Source organism: Temnothorax curvispinosus, unplaced genomic scaffold (genome assembly GCF_003070985.1).
Source record: "Temnothorax curvispinosus isolate PA1 unplaced genomic scaffold, ASM307098v1 QBEX01001065.1, whole genome shotgun sequence".
Taxonomy (NCBI): domain Eukaryota; kingdom Metazoa; phylum Arthropoda; class Insecta; order Hymenoptera; family Formicidae; genus Temnothorax; species Temnothorax curvispinosus.
Window position 1 is genome coordinate 1 of NW_020210845.1, and position 27,078 is coordinate 27,078.

The 27,078-nt window shown below is 37.9% G+C and overlaps 4 protein-coding genes across 11 annotated transcripts; 1 reads left to right on the plus strand and 3 right to left on the minus strand.

Moving 5' to 3' along the window:
• Window positions 1-169: 169 nt before the first annotated feature.
• On the minus strand, window positions 170-2,737 carry LOC112459743 (lysosomal aspartic protease-like; the record flags this gene model as incomplete). The annotated part of the gene is made up of 5 exons (XM_025024025.1): window positions 2,550-2,737; window positions 1,793-2,034; window positions 968-1,110; window positions 634-821; window positions 170-302 (listed from the first exon to the last, which is right to left on the minus strand). Coding segments are annotated over exons 2-5 (648 nt in total), but the record flags the coding sequence as incomplete, so codon positions are not given.
• A 7,242-nt stretch (window positions 2,738-9,979) lies between these two features.
• LOC112459722 (sequestosome-1-like) lies at window positions 9,980-13,472 on the plus strand. Of its 3 annotated transcripts, none has more exons than XM_025023997.1 (4): window positions 9,980-10,361; window positions 11,233-11,670; window positions 11,728-12,380; window positions 12,801-13,472. In XM_025023997.1, the coding sequence occupies exons 1-4, from the start codon at window positions 10,172-10,174 to the stop codon at window positions 13,053-13,055; spliced, it is 1,536 nt and encodes a 511-aa protein (XP_024879765.1). In that variant the 5' UTR covers window positions 9,980-10,171; the 3' UTR covers window positions 13,056-13,472. The 3 variants fall into 3 exon arrangements, with proteins under 3 accessions (XP_024879765.1, XP_024879769.1, XP_024879758.1); XM_025024001.1 differs by having other exon boundaries at window positions 11,749-12,380; window positions 12,801-13,471; XM_025023990.1 differs by having other exon boundaries at window positions 11,233-12,380.
• A 145-nt stretch (window positions 13,473-13,617) lies between these two features.
• Window positions 13,618-16,086, minus strand: LOC112459736 (28S ribosomal protein S29, mitochondrial-like). Its single transcript, XM_025024015.1, has 6 exons — window positions 15,946-16,086; window positions 15,169-15,498; window positions 14,700-14,792; window positions 14,484-14,620; window positions 14,075-14,422; window positions 13,618-13,905 (listed from the first exon to the last, which is right to left on the minus strand). The coding sequence occupies exons 1-6, from the start codon at window positions 15,959-15,961 to the stop codon at window positions 13,669-13,671; spliced, it is 1,161 nt and encodes a 386-aa protein (XP_024879783.1). The 5' UTR covers window positions 15,962-16,086; the 3' UTR covers window positions 13,618-13,668.
• Window positions 16,087-16,446: 360 nt separating this feature from the next.
• Window positions 16,447-25,280, minus strand: LOC112459680 (tetratricopeptide repeat protein 39B-like). 6 transcript variants are annotated; one of them, XM_025023951.1, is made up of 12 exons: window positions 25,028-25,280; window positions 21,278-21,326; window positions 20,962-21,014; window positions 20,841-20,869; window positions 20,383-20,563; window positions 20,120-20,252; window positions 19,518-19,650; window positions 19,349-19,448; window positions 19,196-19,261; window positions 18,132-18,853; window positions 17,367-17,600; window positions 16,447-17,286 (listed from the first exon to the last, which is right to left on the minus strand). In XM_025023951.1, exons 3-12 carry the CDS (start codon window positions 20,986-20,988, stop codon window positions 17,091-17,093), a joined length of 1,821 nt encoding a protein of 606 aa, XP_024879719.1. In that variant the 5' UTR covers window positions 20,989-21,014; window positions 21,278-21,326; window positions 25,028-25,280; the 3' UTR covers window positions 16,447-17,090. The 6 variants fall into 6 exon arrangements, with proteins under 6 accessions (XP_024879719.1, XP_024879736.1, XP_024879693.1 ...); XM_025023968.1 differs by having other exon boundaries at window positions 21,315-21,368; XM_025023925.1 differs by having other exon boundaries at window positions 21,278-21,368.
• Between the last annotated feature and the right edge of the window lie 1,798 nt (window positions 25,281-27,078).

Here is a 27,078-nt window from a genome sequence, read left to right on the forward strand (position 1 = left end):
CGGGCAAATTAGAAATCTCATTGCAGTTCACCTTTAAACGAAGGTCAGTGTTAGTAATCCATATTAATAATCCGTAACTTATCAAACATTTATTAATTTATTTCAATAATTTATTTAAGGTATTTAAGGTAGTTGAAAGCTACCATTGCAGAAAAGAATAATCAATTACCGTATGATTAACCACACCGATCTCTCTCTTGAGAGCTGCGATAGCCCTCGGTGGTCCACCTATCATAAGAGCGCCCGTGTCGACGATAGCTTGACAGCCTTCTGAGCAAGAGGTGTAATTTTTTACTTGAATCCTACAGTGGGATAGCATTACCAATTAACTGACATATAATCCGTGGTTAACATATGTATAATTTAGAAAAAAAAACTACATACTTATCCATTTTGAATTGCCAGTATTCTTTGCGGGTAACATCCACATACGTAATCGGGCGTATGTAATAATGTTCATCAATGCCACCCAATAGCACTTCACCGCCCAAATGTGAGTTCTAGTAATTTCTGTATAGGTTGTATATTTTTTACATTGTTTATACATTTGCATTTTACATTGCGTGGAAAGACAAAGTATGTAATTTAAAAAATAGTATTAAGCACACGTGAGGCATACGGAAAGATACATACCGATTTAAATAGATGCTAAAAATTGGTTGGTCCACCAGATCTCGCTCAATCATGTTTTGGAAGAGATTCTCGTCTGAATAACCCAGCCCCACAACGCCGTCGCATTGTGACCAGTCCCAAAAACTTGTCGAGAAATTAGACACTTCTGCTAATACCTGTGTTGGAACCGCATTCCAATCCTCATGAAACTACGAAACGTTGATATTATTAATAAAGTATAATTGCGCGCCTTTTTTCTTTCGGAGAATAATAGCAACATGTACTTTTTAGAAAATTTTCATAAATTATGACTGTGATTAGAATTAAATATATTATTTACTTGACGATGACTTACCCTTACGTCATCATAAGAAGAGTTTCCGTACAGTATGCCATCTTGCCACATTCCATTGTGGTAAGGAATAGCAAATGGAGTTGGGCCTGCATCGGGCACCACGTTTGTGGTAGACTTTGTACGATCATATTTATTATGTTCCACTGCAAAAAGTAGTAAATAAAATTAAATCAGTTAATATTGAAGAATCTAGAAATATAAATTTCTCTATATTAATTTAAATATATATAACTAACAGTAGTTAAATCATCAAATATATTTATGTTTATATTTTTTGCTTTAACATGTGAGCTGTTTTGTATAAGAAATTATTTGTATCTTTAAAGTAAGTGTGCTAAATAATGTAAATAAGAGAGTATGTAAGTATGGAACTTAGCTACATAATATTTACCTTACCACTGATTCGAATCTTTGAAACTGCTGTTGCTTTAAAGATTTTATAACTTTACTTGAAATATAAATAGAACAGATACAATTCTACAGCATTATTCTTCTCTTATATTTTTACTTGACATCAATCATTAAACGAGAAAAAAGTTATTAAGATTATTTTAATACTTGAAACATTAATTTTTTTAATACACTAGACACTACAGACGCGCGCTACGCGCGCGCTATTTATCTTTAACATTTCACTATTAACCCTATTATACACAACTGTCAAAATATACAATGACAGCTGCAAATGAAGTAAGCGCAGCAAGGAAACCAATCGGCATCGCGGAAAAGCGGCAACAATAAACTTCACATCTCCTTTTTAGAAAAGGAAAATGTACATAGGAATGATAGATTGTCGGGGAGGTAGCGATGTTATAATATACTTACAGCAAGCAGGTTGGCTAACGTTGCAGTTTTTGGATGGTATCCAGAGTACAAAGGAACCAGTATCGAAAAGTACATTAAACTTTTGCGGTGGAGTTCCAATAAAGATAGTACCGTAGTATTGAAGATCTTGGTAATTAATAAGAGGTATGATTGCGTCCAGATTCGGATAACGGAGTCGTCTCATAGTCTCCGTCGAAGATTTTTCAACGGAGGATGTCGTGTTAGTCCTGTATAACGGAATTCTTGAAGCAACATAAAAAAAATTCCGTTATATTATATGCGTATATGTATCGTATAAACGCGAATGTATATGTACATATATCGTAGAACATAAATACGAATTTCTAATAATTTATTTGATTATTTTCAAGCACTTTTTATTTAAAAACTATTAAATCCTCGACATTTTGGCATTAAAAAATAAATGCTACCTGCATATATTTACGCATTAGAATGTAGTTAGGTATTTTAAGTGAGATTGGTGTCATCATGAAAAGACGATAATCTCACTTAAAATAAGATTTTCGAAGGAATCCTCAAAGCATCTCTTGCAATTAGTTTGCTCACTTTATTCCACTTTTAAAATGCGTTTTTCTTACAGATTTGATAAAATTATGGTATTTGAAATTGATTTGATAATTATTTATCGCGAATTCTGCGGCGATTCCAAGTAGTTGGAAGCGCGATCTCTATACGATATTATAATTCATCGTGTCGATATAAATGTGGATTGATTGTATATAACATGTACACTCACCTATGCAACTTCGCGTTGATTGACGCGAAGTTGATTATGCCCGTTCTAGACTGGAGGATGAGCCGACTCTCGGCTCATCCGAGTGAGTGGTGTAGACGGGTAAAAATCTATAGGTTATGTATAGTTTATGTCACGTACACTATAGAAGGCGGATGAGCCGAGAGTCGGCTCATCCTCCAGTCTAGAACGGGCATTACCGTGATTACCGTCATCGTCACAAAAAGCCGATACATGATGAATCCTGAATTTCTCGGCGACTGAAGCTACGAAAGTCAAAATTGTTTCAGGACCGTTAAAACTGCGAGTCAATCCACAACCGATACGTACAGACAAAGAACAGGCAGTCAAATTGTTGAGCGTTCCCTTATATACAAATGTGCGTTTATGTCCTTGTGCTTATAAGAAGGTGGGGGCAGGAGGGCAGAAAAACAAGCGAAGCATTCCAAAGCTTTGTGTTCGAACGATATTAGAAATTGCTTCGAGATCTCGGATGGAAAAATAAAATTGACTAATCATATTTAAGCAATTTGACAATTGACCAATGCGAATGATCAGTTGCAGAAAATTTCAGAATTTTATCAACATAAAGAATTTATCAAATTTAAGAATTTTATCAACATAAAGAATTTGTCAAGATTAAGAACTTTATCAATATAAAAAATTTTGTCAGTTTCCAAGAATTTTCTCAATTGTCAAGAATATTTTACATTTCCAAGCATTTCTCGAATTTCTAAAAATTCGGGCTTTCAAATCCGGCTTACGTGAAAATCAAAAGTCTGGAAAATTGACAAAGTATTGCAATATAATTAGGAATATTCAGGAAAACAAAGTGAAATAAATCATAACTTCAAACGTTTTAATTCCAAGAATATCTTTATTATTCATTTCTTACATTTACATTATGAGTAAGACTATATGTGATCATACATATATCTTTAAACATCGAGATATTATTAAAATTCAAGAATATAATTATAAAGTATAAAATAGAGACGATAAATTATATAACATCAGTAATTAAATTCGTATGCATATTCTTATCAAAATATTATGCTCGACAAATATTGAATGTCTCTAGTAAACGTTACCTGACAAATCTTGCTGACAATAAATCCGCCAAACATTAATATAGTTTTTGAACATCAAGTTCATCGAAAAGTATCCTTTGTCTTCATGATAGTCAATAGAATAGAAGCTGTTATTATTGTCATTAATAATGCTATCCAAGTTATAGAGCTGAATGCCTGGAACATTTATCGGTGAAGAAAAGCAGCAATTTATTCCACTTTGTTACCGTGAATCTTTAGCATAAATTATCTTAACACTGTTTTTTGTTCAATGTTAACACTTTTCCCAGAGATGTAATTAAACAATCTTAAGTAATTGCATTTTTAATTTTATAAATGAACAGGATGATTATAAAGTCTTTGTGCAGTTTTAAACTTTTATCATTGTACAATTAGAGGGATAAAAATTACAGTGGTGTAAATCAAATATTTTGAAAAAAATTTGACTTACACCACTCTAATTTTTAGCCCTCTAATTGTAGTTAATATAATTACCATAGGCATATGTAATAGATTAAATAATGCATGTCTACTATTAATAATACACCTAATACTAATTTATGTATAAGTATTGTTGATCTAAAGATAATTATTACCCTGAACTATAAAGACCATTGAACTATAACCATGTATGGTTATAGTTCAATGATAAAGACCATTCCACCAAGGCTGTGTTAGGCTCCTTAACCCGTAGTGGTCACACTGGGTCCAATAGACCCCAGGCTATTTTTTTCTTAAAAGTATACTATTTTGAGAGTAAAACGCAGGAAGTTTTTTTTGCTTTATCTCAAAAATTGACATTTTGGTGAATATTTTTGTGAAAAAAGTCAAATTTCTCGAAAAAAATTTTTCTCGCGTTTTTTCAACATAAAAAAATTTTAAAAAGAAGAAAAAAATAGTGAATTATAAAGAGGAAGTCTTAAACTAAATTCCAGTTCAAGATTTGAATCAATACACCAAAAAGAACGCAAATAGCAACTGTTTTTCTGCGTGGGGTCTATTGGACCCAGTGTGACCACTACGTTATTTTTAGGAGGTGTGACCACTACGGGTTAAAATAAAGGCGGTATGGCGAGCGCATCAGTGGTATAGTATAGTCGATGACGTTTTGTCTGCCAGTCGTCATCGCGAATCCGGAGATGCCGATATCAACTTCATTGGCCACCAACTGGCCGATCGCACCTGTCCACACCATTTTCTCTTTGCTCCAGCTGCCGAATCCCTCCGCCGGATCCAGAATCTCCACCGTGAAGTTCATCACTTTGCTGAGCCCTATCAGCAACAGACCGAAAAACCCGCCGATCGTACCGTTCTCGTGTGAGATCTAGGTAACGATCATGTAACTTTTTCCCTAGAGCGAAAACGTGAAAAGTGAAAAATTTCATGTAACTATTTCTTTCTATTGGTATTGAATAGAAAGAGATAAACTTTTCACTTTTCACGTTTCGTCCTAGGGGAAAAGATACATGATCGATCCCCAGCGGCGAGTTCTTCGTGCATATACCAACAGAATTGTCAAGTCAATTTACGCGATTCTATACGGATCTATAAATCATCGTTAAGGATTAATAAATAATCGTTCTAATATCGATTTCGTGGGAAATTGCGAGATAATTTTCTTTTAAGGCGACTATTTTCTAAAAGGTCGTCGCTCGATAACGACCAATTTCTAGTTCGCAAAAGAAGCAACGCACAACGGAGCTCGAGGAAGAACGAAGAACTTACTTAAAATGCAGATTAACGGCTACTGTGTAAAAAATAAATGTCAATTTCGTCCAGTTGGACACTGTTGCAATAAATATAATTAACGTTTAATTCGGAAAAATTATCCCTCTTGTGAACTAAAACGAACAGGTGAGACTGTAGAGAGGCACAAAGAAATCGGAATCCCAGATCCTGCTAAACACAACAATGAATCGAAAAGTCCTTTATCGAAAAAGCTCACAGAGCGGCTATCGCCGCCAGAGGGTTAAAGAGAAGAATGAAGGTACTGCGATTCTCTCAAGAATGCGAACGCGTGACTAAAAGATGATCATCGCATACAAAAATTTATCGGATCCTAGGATCTATATAATTAATTATTGCAGCAACATTATTACAAATTATGTAGATGGAGGTATGCGACGGTACAATTTTTATCGGCGAATCATCGGCCAAACCGATAAATTATTCGCTGTCGTTAAGCTCACCATAGCTGGCATTACTTATCCACCTACTTCTTATACACCCATTACTATTTCAAGTTATATCGACGTATCTTAGCTTATTTCAACTCGATGCATAAGATCAATAAATTTAAACGTACATATCTCGCAAAAGGGATGTGGCACTCAGCAAGAAAATAATTTAATATATATTCTTTAATTTGATTTCTTATATTGGATACTTTGAATGATTGTCAACGAAAATTGAATAACTTTCAACAAAAATGCTAAAACTGAAGTTTTTTTTCTCGCTATAGGAAGATGTTTTAATTTTTTTTTTTTATTTTAGTGTTAACACGCTGCAAACATAATAATTCGCAGTATAATAACTTATATCTTCATCTATGTACTATAATCACTATTATAGGCTTAAAAAAAATTCAAAATTGTTAATAATATTAATATTTAAATAACATTTCGAAAATCATTCAAGATCGTCCACGCACGACTCGTAAGCCAGCCATCCTTCTCATTTCATCTTTGGCAGAGCTGGATACATTTGAAAATATCGACGACATGTTTAATATGTTTAATTCTTAAATTTTTTAATACTTATTTTCCCTCAGTCGCGGAAACGTGTTGCGACTCACAAGCAATTTATCACTGTTTATTGTCTATTGAATTAGCAAGATTATTTCCAATTACCCTGATACTGTTGATACAACATCATTTTTTTTCTCTATGTGCGTCAGCATGAAAGAAATCACACGGTAGATATTACATGGTCTCTGACATAACTTTGATCGCTCAAAAGGTGTAGAGCAGAAGTGAAAGTCGAGCTCCTCGATCGCCGAGTAAACTTTTACGACGACTAATTGTAAGTCGTAGTCGGCACTGCCACGTAGAACGATTAACTTATAGGTACCATCGTCGACGAATTCTTCTATCATCTGAAAAGCCAGAATGCGAGTGCACGCCGTTATAGGAAGCAGACTAACGCCGCCGAATAGTGAACCGCTATCAATACCGCTGTCAAAAATAGCATCAAGTACGCGATGTGCAACGACATTCTTTTCGGAAGAAAAAATTTTACTTAAAACTCCAGTCAACTTTTGAAAAAGGAAAAAATAGAGTCCAAGATTAATTCAATTAAAATAAACGGCACAGTATTATTATTACTAGGACATGTATAACAAATATATGTTCTAGCAATAATAATACTGTGCCGTTTGGAAGATATTTCGAACTGACCCCCGTAATCTCCGTACTTGTCTCCAGGATGAGTGAATTAACGAGCGCCGCGGTTTAACGTCTTCGGACGCTGAGTGTCATGTCGACGAAGACGTCGACGTTGAAGTGAATCCTTGCCGAAGTGCCGAGAAGAACGACAAAGCGACATCGGACCCGCCGAACAGACCAATAATCTTTTTTTTTCACCGTTGGAGGATCGGTCGAGAGAAGTTTACAGCGCGATAGACCGGGAAGATCAACTAAACGGGTAAAACTTCCGCTTAACAGGACAAATGTCTTCTGGTTGCAGTAATACGCGGGGTAAATGCAAGGACGTAAATACATATCGAGCGCTTAATTCAGATAACATAATTGCGGTGATTCTGCGGGCGATGCGACGTGGAAATTGCGACCGATCAAACGGGGTAATTTGCTTAAATCGCTTTCCTTTCTTGCGCGGTCGCTAAATTAAGAATCAACGATATCTTCTTAATATTCATATTGAATAATTAACATAAAATGCGAGATCTGAAAATGTACGCAGTTAATTAAACGCGAGATCTTCCCCGACTGTTTAAAGTTACAGTAAATAAAAGTATCTTTTTATTACATATTCTAAAAGTAATTAAACATTCTATTCATGTCAGATAATAAACATGTTCGGAGATATTGATTAATTGCTAAGCGCGATTAATTCTTAGATTAGATTTGCACCGATGTAAATCACTCATATATGGCGATACGAAAGTGAATGGTTATAAATGTGATGCGAGACTGTTGACTTTCCGCCCATAAATTTGAAAATATCGTTCGTATCCGACTCTGGACACATCCACATGACTTTGCGATTTTCAGTAGACATAAAGGATATATATATATGTGTATATATTATATATTATTATATTACATATATGTATGTATATATAAATAATGTATGATCGACGATACATAAGTCATGAAATGCATAGAACGATTGTCGCAACTTCAAATTCTAAAAAAATAAATAAATAAACAAATTAGATAATTAAATGAATCACAACAGCGGCCTTATTGTTGCGGATTGCGAGCAATAAGTAGTTATCTTCAAGCTATAATCGATTATAAAAACGTACGAGAAAAATGCAGAGACCGACCTCAAGCTGATAATGTATTTTCTATATATACATATGTCACATCTGTTTGTGCGATTGCTTTCTGGACAGCTCTTATTAGTTTCAAAGTTAATGCATAATGATATATGATTCATCGATCGCCTCGCGGTCGGAGAGAGCTGCTGGCGCTCATCAAATTCGCCTAGTAATCATGGCACCAAAAATGATTCAGCGACTACCGTGCGAACAACCGACCTTGTTGGTTTCACAACAATTGCTAATTTATGAGCGATGTTAAGATACAAGAAAATAGTGACTGTTATAATATCGTCATTCAATCAGAGAGAATTTATATCGTTACTTTTATTGACATCGGCATTTTTAATATTTCCTGCTTCTCCGATAATTCTAATTTGTAAATTATAATTACTATAATAGCTATAATAGCCACAAACGTATTTATATTATCTCGATCTATACTAACTGATTAAAATTATTTAATCTCAATTGCATTTTTTTTAGATTTTTCTGTCAATAACAACATTTTATTGTCGTTTTACGCGCCGCTTATGTGACGTACTAAAAAAATGCAATTATTTCCAAATTCTCGTCGACGACGCAAAACGTCCACGCGTTGCGGCACCGACGAGGTTTTCAGTCGTGGCACACATTTATATTTTATAATTACGCAAAATAACGCGCGGTTGTCCTCGGCTTATCGTCACCTCTAGTCGTTCGTAATAACGCGAATGTAGCGAAAGTTATATAAACACGTTTGTCCGTCGTCCGCGTGCGCGCATAGACAGCGATCTAGAAAACGTGGAGTTGAGCGCGTCACTCCGCAAAATCGCATGGCCGAATGAATGCGCACTTTTCCCCGTTACTTTCCAGACGCTTCTAGACTGTATGCGGCTCTGTCGCAATATTTCTGGACCGTTCCGCGCCTATCCGGCGAAGCTATCGATCCGCTCCACAGCGAAAAACATATGTGTAGAAATGCGTAATATTATATATATAATGAGAATGAGATAAGAAATATGCGATAAAATTTAACGAAATTGAGAAACGAATGCATTGAGAAATAAGAGAAGGCCGCAGTTGTAATAAAGAATTGTGTATGTATATATGTTGGATATATATTAGTTATTTACAATACATAAATTGTAAAAAGTCTATTTTTTAATATATTCTGTTTAATATCTTTTTTAAATACCGGTTTGAAATTACGCATGTCATTTATTAATCATTTTACAGTAAATTTCAAATGCAAAACTGAATTTTCGAGAATCAATAACGCGTAAAATCACCGTCGAAATCCACGTCAGGAATAAAATCAAGTCGATTGTTTTACGCATTATTCTCGCATCGCGGAAAACGTTTCCACAACTTATCATAAACAATAATCTAATGCAACAATCTAGTGCAATATTTAATTTTAACACTCCAGCTAGTTTAATAAAAAAAAAGAAGAAGGTGAAAATCATATTATGCCCAATGATGCAACTACGTAGCGCAACGACGCTATCACCTCATTCACCTCCAATCGTGAATCATCGTGTAACGATAGTCACGTGGTTTACCATCTGTCAAAATAGGCAGACTCACTCAGAAATGGCGGCGCGTGCGCCGACTTCCGCCGTTCAAATTCATCCAACAAGAAAGACCCTTTCCCGTCCCGAAATCGTCATCTTTCCGTGCGAAACCTCTTCCCACCGACGTGTCCGAATCTTACCATAAAATCGCGAAGAAGAAACGAAAGAAACGACAAGGAGCAACGGCGGAAGGATCGAGAACAGCGCGCGACGCCGGAGTCGCCGGAAGTGACTGGCGGCGCCTAGAGAGTGTCGACGTGACGGACGTTCGGTGGATTATCGATCGTGTATAAAAGCGAGCGGCCGCGGCGTCGTCCCGACAAACGACGCGCGACTCTCGACGCAACTGCATCAGTGAGGAATTGAGGAAGACGAAGAAAACGGGGAAAAACGATATATACGTATATCGAGGATATATATTTCGGATACTTCGAGACGTTTCTTCCGTAGTCTTCTCTCCACGTTTCAACGTACGCCGAACCGAACCGACGCGACGATATGGCCAGGCAGATTAACAGGCAGGCGAAGCTGAGCTTCAAGGTGTACCTGGAGGACCCGTGGACCTGCACGGAAGTGCGCAGATTCGGCGTCGACGCCGATGTCGCGACGAATTTCGTCTACCTGCGCGAGAAGCTGCAGACCATCTTCCCGGATCTGCGGGGCAAGAACTTCACCGTCAACTGGAAAGGTGAGGTTCTTTGTGTTCTCCTTTTTTCTCTCTTTCTCTCTCTCTCTCTCTCTCTCTCTCTCTCTCTCTCTGTCTCTTTCTCGAAGGCGGCGAACGCAACGGCGAGGTTGTTGATCTGACGTCAGCAATCGACGTCGTTTATCAGTAGCCTTGTATCACTTTAATGTTCTGCGCTGTGCGTTATCTTCCGCGAGCTGACGACGTATTTGATGTCGGCAAAAGCAAATTGAATTCAGAACTGCGTATAAGTACCTACTCGTGCCCAGCTTTTTGTGTAGTTTCCTTTTTTTCTTATTCATAGGTACTTTGAGGACAAAGGTATTTGTGTATACACTTTTTTATCATTAAGGCTGCGTTTGGAAACGTCACCGAGTGCACACGAGTATACTCCCTTCTCTTTCTATCTCAGTGAGTTAGGAGAAGGGAGTATACCTGTGTCTATCCGGGTGACGTTTCCGAACGCAGCCTAACAGTTCAATTATTCAAGAAGCAAAAACTGTTACAGCAATGTATAAATGTATAATGTTAAATTGTTGAATCTTTAATCTGAAACTTGAGACCCTGAAATTTAATGTAAAATGTTTTGTAGTATCTAAATATAATGTATCCTTTCGTTTTTCCTGTTTACTGTGCAGATCGAGTGTAAGAGGCACTGAAAACAAATTTTGATATATTAATTCTTGCACAAATGCACAGCGAACCTTTATAAATTTATATTTTCAGCGTAACCTTATAATATGAAGAAGTAAAGTTACTATGATCTATGATACGGTCAATGTTCTTTGTGTGTTAAACAGAAGTCACAGCTGTTAGTGTACTGGGTGATCGCAACTAACTATACAACTTGTCTTTTGTTAATTGTTACTAATAGATAATGAACACGAGACCATTACCATATCCACCAACGAGGAATTGGAGATCGCGATACACGAGATGGATAGGCACAACATCTACAAACTGTATATCTCGCTGCGAGCAGAGCGAGACCCGATAGATATGTTGAACATGGAAACGCTGCATCCCGGCGTAGTATGTGACGTGTGTGACAAGAATATACGTGGCTTCCGCTTCAAGTGCATGCAATGTCCGGATTACGACTTGTGCACCAGCTGCATGACGGCGGGCAATCATCCGGAGCATTACATGGTCCGTATGACGCAGCCGATCGAGTGGACGAGCTATCACGGCCGCCGCTTCGCTCACCACATGCGCAAGTTCGTGAAGAAGGCGGCGCAGCACTGCAAAGAGGACGAGCGTAGGTGTCCGCACAGGAGCAAGCGAAGCAGCTGTCCCATGTTCGGCACTGATGGTAAATTTGGGACTTTTGATCCGTCTATAATAAATTCACTGGAGAATTTCGTAATAGACATTTGTGCCGGTCCATCAGACGAGAGCCAGGAGCAGAAGCGGACTAAGGAGCAACAGAGGGAACCATCCGCCGAGGCTGCGACCGAGGCGACGGAGGATCCGCAGCGGGAAGCGACCAGGCACTCTTTCTCACAGCTGTTGAAGATCGTCGAGGACAACATCTCCAACATCTCGCAGTTCCTGGATCCGCTCGGCATCAACGTCACCGTGATGGCCGAAAACGATTCCGCCAAGAACAAGCCCGCGAGCAGCGCTCAGACGAAGGCCAGTACGCCCGAGAACCGCGCATCTACGTCTTCGGAGGACTCATCTAAGAAGACCTTCCCCGGCGAAGGAAAGAAACTGCGCGACGATCCTGTAAGTACCGCAGCTACTCCTTCGACGGATAATGTATCGTCACAAAAGGATGCAGCGGCAACAGCAGCAGCGGCAGCAACAGTAGCAGCAGCAGCGGCAGCAACGGCGGCGGTAGCAGCAGCATCAGCACCAGCACCAGCATCAGCACCGGCATCGGCACCGGCACCAGCAGCAACATCTACTGAACAAGCGGCCGAAGCCGAGGAATGGACGATGATACAACGCGAAAGCCCCAATATTAGTCGCACCTCGTCCATTTCCTCCTCCACGAACGGAAGTAGTACGCCTAAACAGGTACGTTCCGCATATATGCAAAATAAACAGTAGTTGACTAGAACATGCAGAATTAATAAAATATTAAAAGGTTTCATGATATTTAAAATACATATAATCATAAATGTTACTTTCCAGACATAATCGCACAATATTAGAGAATTAAGATATATAATTAAGAAATATGATAATTTAACATATACATGGTGTTATAAAAAGAGGATTCAGGATTTGAAGGATTGATAGAACCCTATTTGCAAATTATTCGCTTTACCAACACTGAAAATTAATTTCTAATTCTGATAGAACTGATTTTTTTGACCTACTCAACTCAATAGATACTATCATTGGTACCAGGTACCAATGATAGTATCATAAGTCCTGAATCTTATTTATTGCGCGTGTGTACGTATCACGTATTCAGAATACCTCATTATACAGGCTACTACACCATCAGCACCCATGGGAGAGCCAGAAAAAACACCGTCAAACTCGAGAATCTACCCACCCTTACCTGAAGAAGTAAGAAACGAGTTTTATCATCCAAATCCCAAGATCCAACGCGCCGTAGAAGCGATGATGGCGATGGGATTCTCCAATGAGGGCTCATGGCTCACCCATCTGTTGGTTGCGCAAAACGGTAACATTGACAAGGCGCTGGATGTAATACATCCGGTACGGATGCCCCATCATTAGGGGGGATGGGGCCAAACTTTAGTTAACGATAGCTTACGTAATAAACGGCAACAAAAAAAAACAGTTAACAGTTAATAGTCTATACTTTCAATAGTTGGTATGATAGTTTATAATTATCATTTGTTAGATATTATTATGTCTTTTTTGTGTTGAATTTATTTTACACATATGATTTCGTTTTTAAAAATATGAGCAACGCATAACTTTAATTCTTATAACAGATCATTAACAATATTTCTTTATATACGTATTGCTAAATTTATGTTGTACACGAACCTGATATTATTTTACGATATTACGATATTATTTTTAAAAAATGTATCCTCATATTGTTCGTGCGATGTATGGTTGTATCCATATTCTTAATATTTTATTCTTAATCTTAACATAAAGGACACTAAAATATTCTTTGGTGACTGGATTATTATGTATTACTGTATTCTATATGTTAATAAAATATCCATGATATTGAAAATAAATGTTTTTTTTAACTTCAAAGAAATGTTCCTATTAATACAGATAAAATGAGTCTAGAAATAACCTTTATGAAGACGTAAAGAGGTACTAATAGCTTTAAAAATTTTATTATAAATATCTCAATGTTCAATTACTTTTACAAGAATTTACATCGCTCCATTAAGCCCAACGGATTTTTATTAGTAATTAATTCTAATTCTCTCTGACCATTGGGTGTTAGGTTTCTGATCCATTTGCGATCCTTGTAATACTCTATCATGCTGTCAAATTCCGCGATGTTATAGTCTTCGACTAAAACTGGCAAGAAGGGATCCAGATGCTCGAAGCCTTCTTTGCCAAGCAAATATCTGGGAAGATAGGATTCCCGTCGGTCCTGAAAACAAAAAAGATTTTTTCCCTCATTATATTAGCCATCCGTGCTTAATGCTGAAGATTCTTGAATTTTAAATGTGAAATGTTTTCATTTCTCCGGGTCCAATATGTTGAATTTTATTTTTAGATAAAAAAACGTTTAATTATGCAATACAAGTTATGGTACGTACCTTATTTGCCTTTTCGTCTACTGACAGTACTATTGCACCGTTACACCAATCGTCTTTCGTTATATCGAAGAATGGTACCGCCAACGAGACTTGCTTGGGCAGAACCATCACCTTATTGTCGTCGTGGATGTTCGTGTGACTCGATGTGAACGCGTTGAATCCGTCTATCATGACCAACGTCTTGCACTTGCCTGCAGTGCTGGCGAGTTTTAGTTCCTTTATCAACGCGTCCGCTACGCCACAGGCGTACTTCATGCGACTTATACCAAAGTCGATGAGCTCTGAGATGGGAGTACCTTGCGCAGTCATTTCGCGTTGATTCCATACATAATCCTTGGATACTTTGAGCTGCAAAACGAGCGCCCGTTAGATACAGTCGGCGAAGTAACGTATCGCGGGATGCACGTACATCTAATTGTGAAAGTAACTTCGAGTTTTGAGATTTGAACTGTTTCAACCACATCCCGGCATCGATCGGCAGATCCATGCAACCTGGAGATAATATCGAATTCGCGACCTCTTTAAAGTCCTTGAACCAACGAGCAGCTGAAGAATAAACGGCAGTTAGTACAAGTACAACGCTGAAAGATGATGTATCTATCATTTACATAAAAATATAACATACCCCAATATACATGAACAAGTATATATTTCTCCATGAGGGCATAGTGTAGTATGTGACTCAATGTAATACTTTTTCCTGTTCCGTATTTCCCGTCTATTTAAGATCATTAAGGCTTTTTCATTTGTATTATTTTGTTAATGCTCTTTTAATATAAAATATAACGCAAATTGTAAACCAATCCATTAGCGACAAAAAATGAGGAGATTGAAAAGAACTCTTACGATTTTGCAATGTAAAAAACATTGAAATAATTACGCAACGTTTTTTTTTTTGTATCGTATAGATTACATATATGTTTTTAATATGACAATATAATATTTAAAATTTAATTACGAATTTAACACATTAGACTCTATGGCCTGGTAACTTGATATTATCTTTGGAATTTGATTCGAAACGAGCCTCTTTACCTAAGTTTAATTTTAATATAAAAAATAAGCGCTTTCCTTTTCTGTTTCCAAAAGGATACATAATACATATTTATTGACGGGCCTCGTTAGGTCAGCTTGACTGAGGTAAGACATAATTTCGATCGCAGGTTGCCTGATCAATAAAGCACACTCCTGAAAAGTGGTGACTTGCTTTGCAAATGTTTGAGGTAAGCCGCCGTACTGAAAGAGTTGTTGGTGTACGTCTGTCGGCACGGTATATAATCTGGCAATGTGATCCGTATTGTGATTCACTGGATTGTTCTCTGTCGTGCGGAACGCGCATACTTGAGTCGCCTGCTCATCCTTCACCTTGACAGCCGTGCCGAATTTCCTGCCGTACGTTTTGTGTATTCCCCTCAGAAGCGAATCTGCAATCATTACGTTCGTTAAACCTTTGCCTTCTCCTTAGAGCGACTCTGATCACAAACTCGGATAAAATTAATCTGTAATTGGTTCAGCAAAATTCTTAACTATATATGAGCAATTCATTGTCCCTAATCTAATTTATTCTCGTGTCAGACAGCAACAAATCAATAATTGGATCCATTAATAAAATACTACATTACAGACATTACTTGACCAATTAATCACCAATTAATTAGTCAACTCGAGTTTGGTTAAAGTTAATGACGAACGTCATCTTGCAAGTTTTATTGTCGCTGTCATTAGTTGCACAGAATCGTGATCGCATAAATAAAATTTGCAAGAGGTAAGACAAGTCACAGTGATCACAGGCGTATACTCCAGACCACTCCAGAGCATGGTCGAATGGTTTAGCACTGACAAATTAAACACCGACGTAAATGAAATCTTACATGAACGTAAAGACATTGTGCTGCCTTTCTTCTTTCAGAACGAAGCACGTTTGACTGCAATTATCCCGAGTCTTCTTCGAAATTGCACGTTCAGCACGTTCAATAATGCACCGTCCCACACCGTGTATGCGAATTTGACATAACCTATGTTTTGAGTTACTTCGGTCGGTAAGAGGGATAAAGTGCTGCTGCTAGGTGGAATTCCTAGGAAACACATTTTTTTATGTGTAGTATTTATACGTATGGAGTATATACACATGTATGTATACATGATGTGTATATTTATGTATATGTATTAATTAAAATCTATATATATCATAAATTTAAAAATATATAGACTTTAAAACTGTTTGTATTATATATTACTATAATTTTGGTATATTTTTTTTATAGTTTAAATTTATCTTGTACAATTTAATGTTCTTATATATCAAACCTAATTATTTAATTCTTATTTTAAAAAATAGGTGAAATACAATTTTAAAAAATTGCTCGAAGGGGTAACATTACTCTGAATTCATTTTATTATTTCGTTCACGCAATTCCCGACCGCGTTTACGTATTTACAGCCTCGTAACATGATTATTTATTAACACTCTTTCGTCGTAATTACAATAGACAATCACAGATCACATTGGAACCTCGCCGATCTTCCGTAAAAGAAATAATTTATGTAGATAATAATCCATTATATTTATATTAGATAATTAGTCTCGCAACAAAATATATGCCCAATCCTTGTAAAGTTTCGCAAGATCCTTATATTATATTTTTATTTCTCCAGCGTAAGATATTAATTTATATATTTAACGTTATAGTCGCTACAAAATATAATTTTTATATATTACTATCGCGTCGTTCTTCTCTCGTGGAAGAAAATAATTTATATAATTATAATATATCAAACGCTCTAAGAAATGTGCCCAACCTTCGAAAGAGATCTCTGATAACATCCTCGGACTTTACGAAGAACGAAACCAAACGAAAGTTACACGCAAGGCCATTCGATGTTAGAAGTTGTAAAACGATCGTTCGGTTTGTTTTCGCAAAAATAGTCCTCGTCAATACGTACAGCACGTTATTTAGGAAGGTATAAAAGAACCTATGTAAGGATAAGTAGATCTCCGACATGCTTTGCGATGCTTCTATGTCTTAATCTCGTCGGCACTTGGACCCGCAATAATAACGCTATTATTGGCAACAATAGGCGTCTCCAGCCGATGATCATTCTCGTGCTTCTTTATCGTATGATTATTAGTCTTCTTGCCGGTCAAAATCATCAGGTCCGAGTGTATTCTGAAGTGCAATCTAGATTCCAGTAAATAGCCCGTATAGTTTTTCCTAGAATTTGAACACAGTTAATTTTTCCAACGTAAAAACCAACAATATTAAATATAGCATAATGTAAAATCCAAACTAACTTGGCGTCTTCCAAAAAGCTTATAGCCAGCTGAGTGTCGCCCTGATCTTGTGCCAATAACGCTAATTCCACGGTAGCATAAGGAAGTAAGTACGTGTCCTCTTTGATAGATTTTTCCAGTTGCAAAACACCTCGTAGACACTCCTCCGCCAATAAAGGATGCTGCATTTGCCGTAGACAGGCGCCCTTCAGTAGCAACAGGAGCGCTTCGTTGTCTACGTGATAATCGCTTTTCCTGCACAGTACATCACATATTTATTACTTATAACTTATAATAAAAGAACAAATTATATCTATAATTACAAAATAATAACACGAATGTTTGCTGTATTTTGCATTTTTATTTAATCGTGAGATTGCCAAATCTGTCAAAAATAAATTTTGCAAAATACCTACTATAAATTTCATCGACAAAATGCTACAAAAATATAACAGAATTTTTAATAAAATATTATGGCAGATTGTCTGCAGAATTCTGCATTGATGCAGAAACCTGCTGTCAAATTATGTCGATAGACTCTGTCGAGTACAAAATTAATACAACGTAGTTCATGTTAATATGTTACAATATTCCACTTGAATCTGCTGGCAAATTGTTAACATTTTATCCTACTGGGTCACTTCTTTTAATCTTATCACTCATTCTGTATGCCTAATTAACATTAATCTTTATCGATTTTTTTCGTTTCAAGATTTGTGCAATCATATATATTTTATAATACACACTTATGCTGAAATAACAATTAGAATTATCGGAGAAACTTACGAGGCTGCTTTAAGTTCCCTTTCCTCTTCTTCTATCTTCTTGAATATATTTAATATCAAATCCTGTCGCTTGCCTATTATCCTGAACATGTTCCACACGTACATAAGCTCAAACACGGGCACGACTAGGTTCTTCTTTTGTGCAAAATAACGCTCCGTCTTCTTGATCATGAACTTCTCCAACGGCAGCGACTTCCCGGCGATACGCTGCTTATAAACCGGTGCCTCCATCATCAGGCTGTCGATTCGCTGTTTCTCCGCACTCCAGGTGGACGGTTTCTGCATAAGCAAAATCGCGGCCTTCTGATACAGGTAGATAGTGCGCGACCAGTTGGATTCTTCCGCCAGCATCGTGGCGTACGTGTCCGCCTTGCTCCACTGCTGCATCGAGCAGTGCGCCCACATCAATTCCCAATAACAGAGAATACCGAACTGCGGCCAAACATTCTGACTTTTCCACGACTTTATATACCAGTCTATGCACTCTTCGAAGTTGGCCCGCGTGAGTTCCAGCCTTCCCTTGAAGAACAGGAACCACACACTGTTCGGATAGACGCTCAGTTCCTGCTCCAACACCTGCTCGCACCAGTCCAGATCGCCGTCCGAGTGGCTCAGTATGAAGGAGATTATCAAATTATAGGTCAGTAGAGACAACACGCAAAGGACGTGTCGCAGGCCATTCCTATCGTTGCAGCCCTCTCTCAATTCCATTAGACCGTATTCCTAACAATTAAGTTGATAAATAAAATTTAACTTCAACAATATATTCTTAGTAACTAATAGCGCTGATAAAGGATGGCTATGAGAGTTAGACGCAGTTATCAGTGCGTAAAAGATCCAATTCACTGATTTATTCACAGTGTATATATTTGAACGCCTTTCACCGATGCACCGATAACTGCGTCTGACTCTCATAGCCATCCTTTATCAGTTTTATTTAATTTCGAGAGACCAATATTTATTTTTTGATTAAATAATAGCGATAATATTTTTAGTAAATTAAACTTTAGCAATAATATATTCTTCGTGAGTAATATATGCTCATAGGATCATAATCTTAATCACCTTATCGCCGGAAAATCCGATAAACTCTAATAATTTAATGACACGTGCCGGTAGCAACGAGATCATCTGGAACAAAGTACGATTTTATAAGTATATACGATAAGATAATAGTTGTCGAGATAAAAATATATATACATATAAATATATGCATACCAAATTGAATGTACCGATGCCCATGTGAACGCCGCCTTCGAAATGCACTTTGTGATTATCGTCTTTCCACTTCCGGTTTTTCAAGATCGTCATGCATTCCCTGCAAGAGACAATAGTTGTGAATTGTTGGCGAAATCACGAATCGACGAGTCCGTTGTGGCTTATTTACTTGTACGACAGAAAACAGGTACGAATTTTCAGTCCTGCCTTGACAAAGCTGATCAGAGTCTCGTCCTCCACAAACGTGAGCATCGATTTTAAGAGGAGTGACTCGGCATAACAGAGCTCCGCATGCACTTCCTCTGCAAGATTAATCCTCGGTCATTCCTTTCATGCACTATGCACTTTACGTAAAAGCTATTTGGTTACATCTGGATTAATCAGTCACTGTAAAATTGTATCTGGCAAAATGCCTCGGCAACAATTTCTATTAATGTTAATGTAGCAAAAGATTTACAGTAGCACAGATTATGTTAATACCGTAAATTATTAAAGTTTATCAACAAGAAGACTAACTGTACGTGTTATACAGAATGTAACAGAAGCTTGCCATTAATTATTGTCACTCTCACAAAGTCTGGGATACTCTATATTAATATTTGTTGATAAATATCTCTATAAAAATTCCTCTAATTAAAAGAGCTTGAATTCACTTGTTATTAAAATCGATGTTATATAATAAATTTGACGTCACTTTTGTTAGGTAATATTCATTAGATACGCAACGAACAGACATTGCATGCCACTTTACACGTATACGCAATACATTACCGATCGTGTAAGCGTCGTAGTTAATCTTCTTGACCATTTTCCCGATGTTTTGCGTAATGGTGGTGTGCTTTCGGTGTTTGGAGCACAAGTTTATACACTGCTTCAACATCATCGACGCCTTCTCGATGTGTTCCTGCACATGACAAAATTGCACATGACAAAATTGTTAAAGAATTAGCTAATCTAATGCGATTACTAGGGTGGACGAATACAAAAAAATATTTGGAACATAACGGAAGAAACATAATGAACAATCGGAATACTTGTTCGAATGTAAACATCGCCTCTAGGTACGCGAACACGCTAGCCCCCAGAGAATGGTACAGGCTACTGTCCGCCCATGGCTCCATGATTTTTCTCGCCTCGTCGAAGTCGTTGTTGAAGAAACAGTGAATCGCCCTTTTCGACTCCATTATCGCTGTATCCAAATCCATAGACGCGAGTCTGAGACAAGATTTTTCCTCTTAAGAGGTTTGCAACGTCAAAAAAAAAGTTGACATAAAATAATGTCCAAACAATTACGATACGCAATAAAATTTAATTTTAAGTTAAAAGGTAATCTTTCTTCCTAGACAAGATTAAAGAAAAAAAATGTGCTTTGAGACACAAAATAATAAGTCAGGAAAAGAGCTGATTCTGACGCAAGTAATTTTTTTTCTCGGATAAGAGCAGAGAAAAAGCTTTGACGTAAAATAACACGTAAACAATATATAATACGTACTGTGGTAATGATTCCTGAGCATCTTGAAACTGAAATGCAAAAAGATTGAAACATATCAAATACAGAATGCGGACGTTTAAGTGCAAAAAAACATAATAAATTAGTTTCATAAAATATCTACCTCGTCATCGGCTTCAACGTCCGACATCTTTTAGCTGGTGTTAGGAAACCGTTCTGCAAAGATAATGTAATTTTGCAAAATTAATTTTCTCTTATAATTCAGTATTATATATATTTAAATTTATATTTCTATAATCCATGTTAAACTATATATTAAAAATTATCGTGCTTGTTATATAACTGTTAAATTATTTGTTATACTATTTTAAAACGTATTACAGTAACGTATTCTAGTCTTATCAAGAGAAACAAGAAAAAAAGAACTGGTATAAAAAAAAATATTACATTTAGAAAGTTACAAATCGATTTTTAATTACATTTAGAAAGTCACGAAGTTAATAATCCAAGCAGTACCGTGGACACCTCCTGCAGAAAAATAATTTCCGGTTTTATCAACTCGACTCGGATCTGTGGACAACGATAATGCAATCAACTAACTGATAACGCAAAACGTCCAAGGTGAGGTAATGTCTGCTTATGCCTGGAAATATTTAAAATAATATTTAAAAAAATATGGAGAACTTTTCGCGCGAGAGTGACGCTTTTATGGCATTCAAGGAAACGCCGTCGCAAAATGCCGCCTTGATCTAATGAACGGTGCTAAGATGTAAAAGTGACATTATCCGGTAATCGGCGAGCAGTAACGGATATAATTATACGGATGATTATAGATGATAAGGGAAACGGGCACAAAGAAACGTTGCTTCTGCGTTACACAACATCGCGGGGTATTTGCGCAAAATAAAACGTAGTCCTTGTCTCGCAATACTCTCATTCCAAAGACACTTTTAGTTTCAAATTCGTCTTCTATTCGCCGCGATATTTTCAAGGTGAATGTTTAATAAATATATAAAATAGCGCTCTGTTGCGTATGGCATCCGTTTGATTTGCATTCGTTGCAACGGGAATTATCGTTGCACTAAACTACCAAAGGGACCGTCACGGACGAAAGTTCGTTTAAATTCCAGCGCGTAATAAACAATTTAACTTTCTTATCCCCCGCGCCGCTCCCTCCCCGGGTTCCGTTCACCAATTTCACTCCGCGGCAGCTGGGAAGCCCCGCGAGCGTTAGGGGAGCAAGAAACTCGCGACAGAAGCGGTAACAAAGTGCGGCAAAAGAGAAAAGGGGACCATTAATTTTTCTTCTTTACAAAATTTCCCAAAAGCGTCACGACTCCTCGAGAGCGACGAGGAGACAAAGACGAACGACACTTCACCTACGACGCAAATTTGTCTCCTACACTGTAAAAAAATTTTGTAAAATTACAACTATAATTAAGTATAGTGGGTAATTTTGAGACCTATACTAATAGTTGTAATTATACAATATAATGGTTGTAATTTTACAAAATTACAGTACGGAAGGAAAAAGTAATTTTGTATTACAATTACACAAATTAAAAATGTGTGGAAATCTACACTTATTATAGTGGGTCTCAAAATTACCTGTAATTTTACAAAATTTTTTTGCAGTGTAATCTCCGAAAAGACGTGGCTTCTAAACGGAGGATTTTCTCCACCGCACCCTGGCGCGGCGAAGCCGGTCTCACCGGGTCGTTTAAAGGAGTCGAAGGGGATGTCAGCGAGAAAACGGCTCGGGATCGCGACGAGCTCGGCGCCTCCGTGACGGTCGGCGAGGAGCGATTTCGAACCCTGCGCACGTGGAAAGTAGACTGCCACGAAGAAAGTATAGGCAGGCTAGACCTACATTTCCTAAACCCGCGCACGACGGAGAGGAGAGGCGAGAAGGAGGACGAAGCGGCGGAGGAGGAGGAGGACGGAGAAAGCGCGCGCACTCGTGAATTTCGCGGACGTTCGCGGTCGCACGACGGCGAAGAGCCGTCCGCTAAAGAGGCTTCTTATCAAGGATTTGTGCGGCTGATACCAGACGGCGATCGCTTCCATGGCTTTATTCGTCTGATTAGATCGCGATAAGATCGCGTCTTCCTGCGAGATAACCCTGGTGGAAAAATCTTTCAGTTTTTTATATTATTAATCAGAATTTGTATAAAAATTTTTGGACTTTCTCAGAATGCTCAGAATTTTTCAGATTTTCTTACATGAATTGGAACGTTTTTGAGAAAAAATTCAGACAAAAATAAGAATAAAATATTTCAGATTTTCCTCGCCAACACAACTTTGTAGAAATCTGAATAAACATGAGAAAATCTGTGCAATTTGTCAGAATAAATTTTCATACATTATGGATACTAATAGGAATGAGGAAGTAGAAGTAATATATGTTGAATAGGAGATAGACAATTCGAACAAAGTGTAATACAAGGATAGCGAGTCTAGTCATAAATAGATGTAATTAAGGTATGGATGAAAAATTGTAAACCAAGTCCTTTCTTGGCTGTAAACACTGAAGTAGTAAATTCCATTCTATTCATACGTACACGGAGAGAATTTTCTCTTAAAATTTACCCTGAAATCATGGTAGTTGTGGGACACCATGTACCACCAAGAATTTTATGCGAGCTATTCTGCTTAATATCCACCATAATAGGTATTAATAAAAAATATTAATACCTATTATGTGTTAAAATATAAAATATGCTTGATTGATTTTACTAAAATATATGTAGGAAATTACAATTATTTTTCAAAATTTACCAATCTGCCTGGTAATTTTTATCACGTTGTTTGTAAAATGTCTTTTGTATATATTTTAAAAATTCCTTGGTTGCCAAGTTGTCTCAAGTTTATAGCGAATTTAAGAGTAAAATATCCCTTAATACTGTAAGTAATTATTTACTTATTTTGAGTATTAAAAGTACTGTTTTTAATGATTTTAATACTCAAAATAAGTAATTAATTACTAGCCAAATAATCACTTACAGTATTAAATTTCTATAAGGGATAACAAAAAGTTCTCTCCGTGTACGGATACTGAACTATTCCGAAAGTCCTCATCCAATTTTTCTGAAAGTATCTGAGAAAATATATGTTTCCAGAATTTTTCACGAGTCCCCATTCTCGCAACATTTCTGAAAAAAATATGAGAAATTTTTTCCACCAGGGCCGCGGGTCGACGTGTCGCGGAACTCTTCTCTTCTCACCTCCAGGACGGCGATTGCATTTTCTACGTACGTCACGCTGGAAATTAAAAGGCGACTCGAGATATGATTCGCTATTTAATTACGATTCAAGAAAGAGAGAGGGAGGGACGAAGAAACCTTTCGACTTCTTTCGCGTGCGTCATTCGCATTGTGAAGAAATAAGGATTAATCGAATCGTTAAAAGTGCAATAAAAATAAAGAAACAAGTTTTTCATTTACGCTTACGCTTAATCTTCGGGGGATGAAACGGGCAATTTTGCAGAAATTCTATTTCAGATAACTTATTTTGACATTATTTTCCTTCCACTTTGTTTACGTTCACGCGAGACGACGACAAGCTGACAAGTTTTGGCCGAGATTCTCGCGTTACGAGAAGCCGATTCGAATGCCGGTTTTACGGAGAAGCGTGAATAAAACGTTCCGTTTATTATGACTTATTTATGATAACAACAAAACGCGTTAACCTTTTGAATAGATACAATTTATTTTCGACACTATCCTGTATCATACAACTCCGAAATCCGGCGTGTGTGCGGCGTGTGTGCGGCGTGTGTGCGGTGTGCGGTTCGAGCGAAACAAATATTTTGCCGAGAAGCAGATAACTGCGGGCGGCGCGTCAAAACGACGATAAGCTCGACGACGCCGACGCGACGCGTCGAACTTAAACGTTTCCGAAATTAATTAATTATCTCACGCCGCGAATGACACAGTTTCCCTTCGTTCCTCGATTCTCGCGACTCATTCTCGTAACGGTACGCGGGCGCGATACGCGTAATCACGGCGGGGTCGATCTCCATCAATAATTCATCCGAAAATAGAGCACGGTGCGTGCGTGGCATGCCTGCCTGCCTGCCTGCCTTGTCTCGTTAAATAACGGCGAGAGCCCCCGCGCGCGCGTCAAGCGATAGGGCGCGCGGGTGGACGCGAAAATCGATCGTCGCCGGGAAACGGAAACGGGGTAGACCGGCGAGTGTGGAGCAAGTATATAGGGCTGTGTGTGTGTACCGTCCTGGTCTTCCGTCGCCGTACCGCGTCATCCGCGGATCAGATATCCGATATGCGGGCGCGATGGATGATCACGTGGGTGAGCCGGGTCCGCTTTTCCCGCGGTGCGCGCCGCGCTCGAAAAACGCGACGGGACGCGGCGATTCCGGCTGATTCCGGCCGCCCCCGAGCCGCGTGAAGCCTGCAACTGATTGCCGAACAGCGTCGAGAGGAACAGCGCCGACGTACCGTCGACGAGCGCGTCGCGTGCACCACTGACCTGGCGGCCGACGGCGACGGCGGTGGCGGCACACGTGACCGCACGCGGATGACAGGCGCCCAGGATCGTAGCAAAGACGACGGCCCACGGCCGGATTAGATCGGAGAAAAATATATGCCTTTCAGGTCTCTTTAAATTAATAGAGAGGGAACTGATCTTCGTTCTCGATTATAGGCTTCGATTCCCCGCTTTCATTCCCCGACGTTTTTTTCCTTCGATCCTGGACACGCATCGACGCTTCGACTAATGGATAATTTGTTTAAATTACGTCCGTTGCTGAAGATGAAGAATATACATTGTAAAAGAAATAGAAAAATAGAATCAACGTTTAATGATCAAAGGCTTTGTAATTGAAGGAACGTCAGAGGTGCAAAGTTCGAGCTTTTAAGAAGAATTCGATTATTTATTATCCCTCCTCCTCGCAGAAATCTAATTTCGATACTGACAAGAAGTAAATTAATCGGAGACTGACAAAACATTGCCTTCTTTATAGATTTAAATATGTAAGCATAACATTATATCATATGTTACGACCCCATCTATTATTTTCATTTCTTTCCACGGTGATTTTCTGTCATCTATTATCGCAATGCGTTACAAGTGTCCTTTTTTTTCATTTTCTGTTATCTATCATCGCACTGCGTCACAATTGTCCTTTTTTTCAAGTGGTGTCTTATCTCACAATAAATTGCTTCGTATCGAGAGAAGAGTAGTATGAGGAATACATCGAGTGCAGAAAGCTGTAGAGATAACGACGTAAAATAATTTCCCCTAAGGCGATTAAGCCGAGATAGAACGTCAAACGGGACGAAAGTCGCGTTCTATTCTCGGACTCTGAGGAAAACAAAAGAGATAAATCAAGAAAGTGTTTTAAAAGTATACGTAGAATCGGAAATACATATATGTACCTCCAAGTACACTTAAAGAGTGACGAACAAATCTGTCGTCGAGTTTAAAATCAATACGCCTCGAGGATCAATCAATAACTCCGAGATTCCAACGGCCGAGAATGAAAACAGGTGTGCCCCCGCTGAACCTCTTGCGTGTGACGAATTTGCAAGTCGATGACGTGTTCCGTAAAAAGAAAGAAAAAGTTGTTTCGTGGAAAACACAACAGATTTTCCTCACATTGTTCACTCGATGATCCTTATGTAAAAGAAATAAAAGTTAAGCCTATCGATCCAACAAGTATTATAGAATATTAATAATTAGCAAAAGGATTGCGTTCGACCCAACTGGCAAATTTTATTGTTCACAATACGCAATGTGCATATTGTGAACAATAAAACTTGCCAGTTGGGTCGAAAATACAATCCTTTTGCTAATTATTAATTATTCACTGGCGCGACTCAAGTTCTCCGTTATAGAATATTAATTTAAGCGTTAGAAAAAAGGATTCGAACTAAAAGGCTGCAACGAGTCGCATTGAGATCGTGCAATTTGGAATAAACGAGGATCAACGCAGAATTTCATAACGAGCTAATTGCATGATCGCCCGCGCGAATACGTCAAAGTATAACTTAGTATACATCTCCATTATAAAGTATAATGCGACTTATAATTACAGCCTTATCTCGAACGTGCGAATGTTCATTTCTTTAACATATCCTTCGTACTTTAATTGCGTGCGTATTATATAAATCCCGAGCGTTTTCCCGGCCGATTCCTGAACGTCGAGATAAAAATTCATCACTCGATATAGCTCATTCTCATTCATCTCACTTTTATTATCACCTTCCTCCACGTTCTTATTCCATGCGGTTTTTTATTCCGCCGTGAACAGGGCCTTCGA